We start from the raw sequence: 8539 nt of genomic DNA, 5'->3' as shown, positions 1-8539 counted from the left end.
CGTGCTGATAACGTGTTATAAAAAGAACTGAAATTTTATTATATCGCAGAAATTTAAATAAAGCAAATATTTTATACCCGTAGGAAGAAGATAACACTGATAACAAGAGAAGATGTGTTATTAAAGGAGAAGGATGGTGTGTATTTCGTCGAACACAATCGTTCGTTTATATAGACATGAAAAAGTAGAATTCACTGTGCAAATAGTGCAGCGGGCCCCACATCTTTTTGCTTTCGTAACATTATCTTATTTACCTTATATGTCTTTTACTTTACTTTTCTTTTTAACTAATGGCATAGATACCACCTTCTTCTTTCGGCGTTGAAAACTTCAGTTACCGATCTTTGGAGGGGCATATTATGATTCATTGAAATTATAATAAGAAATTGTCAATCAAAATACTTCCTTTCGATTGACAATCCAAAAAGTCACTTTGACACATTTTCTTATTACGTAAAGTAACACTTATTAATTCTAATGCAATTTATATATTTTTAGTCTTAATAAAAATTAGAAAATGTTTTAAATTTATAAATAGTTTTGTTTATCTAAAATATTATTGGTAAAATAAATATAATTATTAAATATATAAATTAATAGTAATCATTTTTTAATTTGTGTACAAAAGTCAAAATGCTACTCTTTGTGAAACAAAAACGTTTTTGTTGAGGGTTCTAGAACTTAAAATTGTATTTATTCATACTTTTTACTACAACTTTTTTCAATTAAATTCAATTAGAATATTTGTCACACCTTCAAACAACATATAATTTAACACAATTGATAACTCAACGAGAACTCAATTCTGTGAAGACATTGCTCATGGACATTGCACCTTCTTCAGATTGAGAATGACTCTCTGTGAAAGCAGGAGCCTTAGGCAAGGGAATGGTGATGGTCTCACTGCCAAGCCAAACCATTACAGAGCTCATTGTTGGTCTATTTGTTGCGTTCTCTTGAACACACAACAAACCAGTCTGGATCAGCTTAATGATCTCGACACTAGAATTTTTCACCAATAAAGGATCAATTATAACCTCAGGCCTTCCTTCAGCCCATCTCTTCCATGCCTGAACCAAAAGAAAAGTTATATGCTTACTTTCTACATAGGTTTGAAGATACATGAAGATTGTTATGTGAAAAAAACTTACAAAAAGTGCAATTCCTTCTCCTTCAAAGCTATTATTTCTTTGACCACTTATCATCTCTAGAAGCACAACACCGAAGCTAAATACATCAGATTTAGCTGATATTTGCCCATGATTCAGGTATTCAGGAGCCATATATCCACTGCATATGTGCATTTAATAACGTTAATTTATGGTGGCATATATTTATATCTTCAAAATTGATTAACATGTTTTTACCGAGTTCCAGCTATTCGTTTTGTTTCAGCTTGAGTTTCATCGGTTTCAAACAGCCTCGCTGTCCCAAAATCTGCAACTTTTGGATTCATCTCTGCATCTAAAAGGATGTTGCTTGTCTTCAAGTCTCGGTGAATAATCTTCAGCTGAGAATCTTCATGGAGATAAACAAGACCTCGAGCAATGCCTTCTATAATTTTAAACCTCACTTCCCACGTAAGAAGTGAACGCTTTTCCTCATCTGCAGATTTAGAAGAAATACTTTTATTGCTAAGAGTCTCTAAAAACTAAAGAAAATGCAGCTGTCTCTCACAGAGTCTATCCAAATTATTTTTGAATAAAAAATAAATAAATAATTGTATTATAATTTTATATAATATTACATTTTATCTTTTTATAATAATATTTTTACTATTATATTTTTCCAGAATGTTTTTACTGTATGTTATATCAGAGAAAAATTATAAATTAATTTATAATTTTTTTAAATTATGGCTCTTGTATACTATATTAGAATGTTTCATATAAATGTTCTGTTCCGGGTATGGTCTTTCGAAGTCTTACCAAAGATAAAGCGGTCAAGACTTGAGTGGGAGACAAACTCGTAGACAAGAATCTCTTCATCTCCTTCATTACAGAAACCAAGCAGCTTAACCAGATTCTTATGCTGGAGTCTTGTCAGGAGTAAAACCTCATTTCTAAACTCTATATCTCCTTCTGAACCTCTGGCTAATCTCTTCACCGCTATCTCTTTCCCGTTAAGTAGTGTCCCCTGAAACCGGCACATTCTCAAGATTTGTTACTCATCCAAGACCAAGATCTCAATAATAGATAATAACTCTATAAATTAATAATGTGAGAACTATATTGATTTATATAGTTCTTACTAGAAAACAAAATAAAACTTTTTTTATGAATTTATTAATCTGAAAAGTTATTAATTTAAAGATAATTGGCTTTTCTAGTTTTTTCTAAAGATACTTTTTTGATAAAAATGTTTTAGTTCATAACATTGTATATTGACTAAATTTATACATCTGAATTTCTTTTTATTAGATTATTTGATATATTTTGTGTAATACCTATCTTAGAATACAAATGCATTTTTTATATGTAATCCAAGAAAACAACATCAAAATGAAAAACAAAATTAGAGTTTACATTCATTATAAATAAAAAAATGTGTTGCTTATGTTTAGATAGAATTTATATAAGTTTTATATAGTAATTATTAATTTAGGATTTTAATGGGACTATACATTTATATAAAAGACTTTTCTTAATTTTCTTATTTTCTGTAATTTGAAACCAATGTTTTCTAAATTTATTTTATTAATTTTTCAAATATTAATTTATAGAATTTATACTATCTATACTATTAAAGCAGAATCATATTGTCTTTTTTACCTTAACACGTTATTTTCTTTACTAACATTGCATGTTTCATTAAGAGCAATCAAGTAATATTAATAACACATCTATATTGGATCATTTTTTTCGGATCCAGCCCATATCAGATCTCTCTTGGGCCATTTGGACCGATTAAGAAATCAGATACAATTCTCACATTTTTTTCCTTTGGGCCATTGAGTATAAGTTCAAATAATTTTTTTCAACTATTCTTAATTATTATTATTATTATTTTCTTAATATAATTTAAGCATTCATAAAAAATTGAATTTTTCATTGAAAAGTATAAATCTTTATTAAAAGTATATAATTTTTTTATTAAAATATTAACCACATAATAAAATTAATTTATCAGAGTTACAACAACTTAATTCATTAAAAAATAAATTTTAATTTTTTAAACATAAATAGTCATTTAAAATGAAATACGATAAATAAAGATAAAAAGTTTAAGTCTTTTATAAAATAAAACACAAATATATAAAAATATAATATTTACTAAATATTTGTCAATTGAAAAAAAATAAAAAATAAATTTGTGCTTTGGGATCAAAATCCAGTATTACCTTATAGACAGTTCCAAATCCACCTTGCCCAAGCTTATTTTCAGGCAAAAAGTCAGCCGTTGCCAATAAGATCATATCAAGATTGAACCGTAACATAAGTTGACCATCTGAATCAGAGTATTCTGCACAACCAACTATAGTGAAAAGAAATAAGTCATTATAAAGCTTGACGGGAGCAAGAAACAAGGTGCACTTACCATTTGTTCCGTTGTTTAATTTTCTCGTCCAAGACTTTACTTTGTAGAAACCAATAAATACCACAAGATTAAAGAAAGTAAAAACCACAATTATCGTGATAATTCCCCAGTGCATGCTTCTTCCTGAAATTTTTAAATCCTTGTTAATTAGTCTGAGAACCTCTTTATTATATATATATATATATATTCTTTCTTTTTTTTTCTGAAAGCTACATCTTTATTTTGTTTATAACATATGTTTTACCTTTCTTATTTGGTATAGAGCTCCCCTTTTCCTGAAGCTGAGGTCTAGGAAGTGCAGAAAATCTCGTAACATTATCAAAAACACCATGGAAAGAAAATAGATCCCACCTGAAAAAACAGCTCGGAAGACTAACCATGCCCCCTGTTCTGCCCCGAAACTGTTCTCTAAAGTATTTAAGACAAGCTACCAAACATTGCTTGCAATCTTGGGAAGTTATGTCTGGCGTGCATTGCGTCAGCATGTAAACATTCGGAAACGCTGTGAACTCGGCTTTTACGGCACTGTAGTACTTATGTACAGAGGAAGTGTTAGCTTTTGTGGCAGCCACGAGGGTGTTATTAACCGTGTACTCCCACTGTTGCATGAAAAGGGTCATGTTTATAGATGGCTCGATATGATCTGGACTTATCCCTGTAACAGGAGGACTAAGCTCGAGGTTCCCAAAAGAGTGGTTTGACGAACGAACAAGACAAGAAACACGGTCTTCATCGTCACTGCCCCAAATGAACGAGTCCATGATGTTTGGACAATCCTTTTGTGTTTCCAGGGTCAATCCTTGGAGACAACTGAGACAAGCTTTTGGCTTGAAGCCTCTTGCGCAGAGGCCAAGAGCATAGACTCTGTTGGGATATTGGCCGAGTGAAGCGTTGTAGAATCCGCCGTTAGTGAGGACTTTATTAGTAAGAGTAGAGAAGAGATCGCGGCGATTCTGAGCGTAGCTGCTGTTGCTGGCTAAGCTTCCGTAACACTTGGCGCCATTAACAACTTCGAGGGTTTGAAGGAAAAAGAGAAGAGAAGAAGCGAGGATGATCGTCAAACCTGGGAATTTTCCCATATTTTTATGTTGTATAGCAAATGTTTATTTTTTAATGTAAGTTAGCAAATGTTTTCTTTTCTTGTACTTCTACGTTAGAAATTGTTATATATGTAGGTCTCTTTCTTTATTCCATTCCTTGGTAGGGTGAGAAAATGTGCATTGTTTATTTTAAATATGAAAGTATGTGTTGATTCTTTAAAGGGAAACTGCACCCAATAACCTTCAAACAAATTATAATTCACTCTCTATCTAAAATCCATAATTCACCGATATAACATTTCACTAATATAGAATATTGTCATATTACCCTTATGACCAACATGTAAAACATGTAAACAAAAAAACTAAATTAATAATACTTACCTAACACACGTATATCATGGCTTTTGGAGAATCACATAACTTGTAGAACGTGAGTGGTTTCTTCTCCATTATTGATTCACTGTGTAACCACCAAGACCATTTCTGGAGTAGCTTTTCGTAGGAGATGTCCATCTGCAACGGCTCACTTGGCTACTGACGAGAAACTTCGCGCATCTGAAATCTATGGAGTCGCCGACAACGTAAACGGCGCAGCCGCGAGGTTTGTCAATTCTTCCTTCAATCGCTCTAATCTCTTCGGTTTACTAGGTGGTTACATGTACTATTCTCACGGATGTCGTACACTTATCTTTGTTGCTGTGAATGACGTAAAATTGATCAGAGAAGATGAACAGTTTTTGCAACATTGTGTTATATTCTATTAAATACGTATGGAATAGAAATGTAAACAATATGTATTATGAATGTTCTATTCATGTTATGTAATGCGAAATAGTCTGTTACTATAATTTTTTATCATGTGTCATTTCATTTGACGATTAATAAAGAATGTATTATTTTGTTTTCCAATATGTACTATACTATGTATTTTGTTCTATCATATTTGGGTTTAGGGTTTATACTTGGGTTTAGGGTTTAGTGATTAAGATTTAGGGTTTAGTATTTGGAAGGTGGGGGTTGAGGTTTGGGTTTAGTGACTCTATCATGTATCGTTCCATTTGACGATTAATAAAAAGTGTTCTATTTTGTTCACCAATATGTACTATACTATGTATTTGTTCCATTCTATTTGGGTTTAGGGTCTATATTTAGGTTTTAGGGTTTAGTGATTAGGATTTAAGGTTTATTATTTGGAAGGTGGAGGTTGAGGTTTGGATTTACTGATGCCAGTTTAGAGTTTAGTATTCAAAAGTTAGGTATGGATTTAGCATTTATGAGTTGTGTGTTGGATTAGAGCATTATACTATTCAAAAGTTAGGTCTGAGTTTAGTTTAATATTACATAATATTATATATTATTTTCAGATTTTGATGATCGGATTTAGGGTTTATATTTTGGTTTAGGGTTTATTAGTTAGGGTTTAGGTTTTAATATTTAAATGGGAGGGTGATATTTAAAGTTTAAGGTTTAGTATTTAGTGGTTGAGGTTTGGAGTAAAGTTAAGTATTTACGAGATGTGAGTGGGTTTGAAATCCTATTCTATTTCAGTGATATGGTATATAAAAATTAGATGCATATTTATGTAGCAAACAAGTGTGTTGATGGTATTACGTTGTGTGATAATTAATTATGGAGTGTCAAATTGTCGATGTCATCAATCTTCTCTCTACTGGCAACTTGAACAATAAAAAGAGTAGTACCGGATAAAATTTAACATAATTGTTATAAATTGAATTATGTCAAAATTGATGCTCTACCCTTAATTTTTTTTTTTTTCAAACTTGGTTATTCGGCAAATTTTCCCATATTTAAATGTAATGGATATATCTTTTGTTACAAAAAGAAATGGATATATCTTTTTCTTCTAGTGATGCCAACTAATATCTGATTTTTTTTTTTACAATATAAGAGCAATTTGAATGGGAAGTTTTCCAACATGGAGTTCTCAAAAAATAATATATATATATATATAAACATTAGTATCTAATAATGGATATTTTAAAGTTACCTGAGACTTTTATCCGAAATCCAAATTCGATCCGAATCCGATCCGAAAATCTGGATATCCGGAGGGGCCGAATCCGGATCCGGATAGTAAAATGTTGGATCCGTCAAAGCCGGATCCGGATCCTGATATCTTAATTTTTAAGTCCGGATATCCGGATTCGTAGGTTTTATTAATAAATATTTTAAAAATAGTAATATATATATAAATATTAATTTTATTTAATATATTTTTATAATAGTATATATAAATTTTATGTAAATTTTGTAATATTATACATAGAATTAATTAAAGACATTATATATTTTTTTTAAAAAAAATATTGTTAATATTTTATATATATATATTAATATTATTTTTTATTTATTTTAAAGATCCAAATCCGGATCCGGATATTACAATTTTTAGAAGGATATCCGACACCCGGATATCCGAGAATCCCGGATCCGGATAAAGGTAGTAAAATTATGGATCCGCCAGATAAGGATCCGGATCCGGATATCTTAAAATTGTCCGGATACCCGATCCGCTCCAGACCTAGTTGAAAGTATCTCCTTTGAGATATTTTCGATTGAGTTTTCGTATACTTATAATTAAATATTAATATTTTTATATATGTACATATATATGTATTTTGAGAACTTTATGTTGAGAGCTCTCGATTAGAATTGCTCTAAATTTTCTAACTAAAAGTTCAAGACTCAATAGCTTAATTAAATATTTAAACCTTATGTAATGTATTTGTTTCACTGTTTGATTTGACGTATTCAAGATAAATGTGTATTATTATGATGTTTTTTCAAAATAAATTTGGAGATACGAAAACCTATAGAACAGTCCAGACAAAACTTACAAATGAAGATGTAATTTATGGATATACCTTTTCTAACGATTTAAATTTTGGTCCACTAGTATTGCCCCAACAAAGCCGAGTAGAGTTGCATGAAACCTTAAGTCTTTTGTTATAAATACAGATTGGTAAAGTGGATTGTATGGTCAAAAAATCTTAAGTCTACAACAGTGTTTTTAAAACCAAACCGGCTAGCGAACCGGAATTTTTTTGGATAGTGGGTCATTGTGGTTCGACCGGGTCTGAACAGGGTTCAACCGGGTCTGAACAGGGTTCAACCGGGTCTGAACAGGGTTCGATCGGGTTTATTTAGATTAAACTAAATTTAATGATATTTTATAAAAAAATATGTATATGTTATGAACCAGATTGTGGATAGCTCATAACCAAGAGATTATGATTTGTAATCTTTTCATTTATCTATGACGGTGTAATCTCCTATATAAGGAACCTCTATGTTATGAAAAAAGATAGATTTTTCCATTACTTTTATAACAAGTTATCAGCACGAAACTCTAAATCCCTAAGCTAATACCCAAATCGAAAAAGCCTATAACCCTAAACCTAGCCGGGGATCCGACGGACCCTAAACCCCGATCGCGTCTCTTGTTCCCGCATCTGTTCCAGCTCACGTCCCCGATCAGCTTCAGCCCAAGGCGTTCCTGATCCTAGCTCAGACGTTCGCGACCCGAGAGCAGCTCCAGCACGCGACCTCTTCCCGTTCGCGACAGCATCAGACAGCTCGCGTCCGACGATCAAGGCGTTCCCGATCAAGAAACAAAGGACGTCCGCGACCCGATAGAAGCGACTCGATCCATTCCAGCTCGCGTCCCGTTCGTGTCCAGCTCGCGAATCAACTCCTTTGGTGGTCCGATTCAACAATCATCTAAGGTTAAAAGGTAATTCAAAACCTAAGAACCCATAATCGAACATGGATTGATTGATAAAGAATGAAACCCTAAAACCCTAATCTTTATGAATCAAAACCATATGGTAATAGATCAAAAATCTTAATTGAGTAAATCGAAGCTCTAAAAGTTTGATACCCCAAACCCTAAATCATGTTCCTACATGATTAAAACCCCAAATCGGTTTTTACAAGTT

At 31.9% G+C, this 8539-nt stretch overlaps 1 protein-coding gene across 3 annotated transcripts; it reads right to left on the bottom strand.

Annotated features, from left to right (window-relative positions):
• Positions 1 to 360: 360 nt before the first annotated feature.
• LOC106379510 (putative cysteine-rich receptor-like protein kinase 39) lies at positions 361 to 4747 on the bottom strand. 3 transcript variants are annotated; one of them, XM_013819446.3, is made up of 7 exons: positions 3782 to 4744; positions 3538 to 3660; positions 3341 to 3474; positions 1929 to 2136; positions 1368 to 1605; positions 1152 to 1290; positions 361 to 1070 (listed from the first exon to the last, which is right to left on the bottom strand). In XM_013819446.3, exons 1-7 carry the CDS (start codon positions 4614 to 4616, stop codon positions 789 to 791), a joined length of 1959 nt encoding a protein of 652 aa, XP_013674900.1. In that variant the 5' UTR covers positions 4617 to 4744; the 3' UTR covers positions 361 to 788. The 3 variants fall into 3 exon arrangements, with proteins under 3 accessions (XP_013674900.1, XP_048606964.1, XP_048606965.1); XM_048751007.1 differs by having other exon boundaries at positions 361 to 1290; positions 3782 to 4747; XM_048751008.1 differs by having other exon boundaries at positions 3341 to 3660; positions 3782 to 4746.
• Between the last annotated feature and the right edge of the window lie 3792 nt (positions 4748 to 8539).

This window comes from Brassica napus, chromosome C3 (genome assembly GCF_020379485.1).
Source record: "Brassica napus cultivar Da-Ae chromosome C3, Da-Ae, whole genome shotgun sequence".
Classification (NCBI taxonomy): Eukaryota; Viridiplantae; Streptophyta; class Magnoliopsida; order Brassicales; family Brassicaceae; genus Brassica; species Brassica napus.
This window is presented reverse-complemented; position numbering and strand designations above follow the sequence as displayed.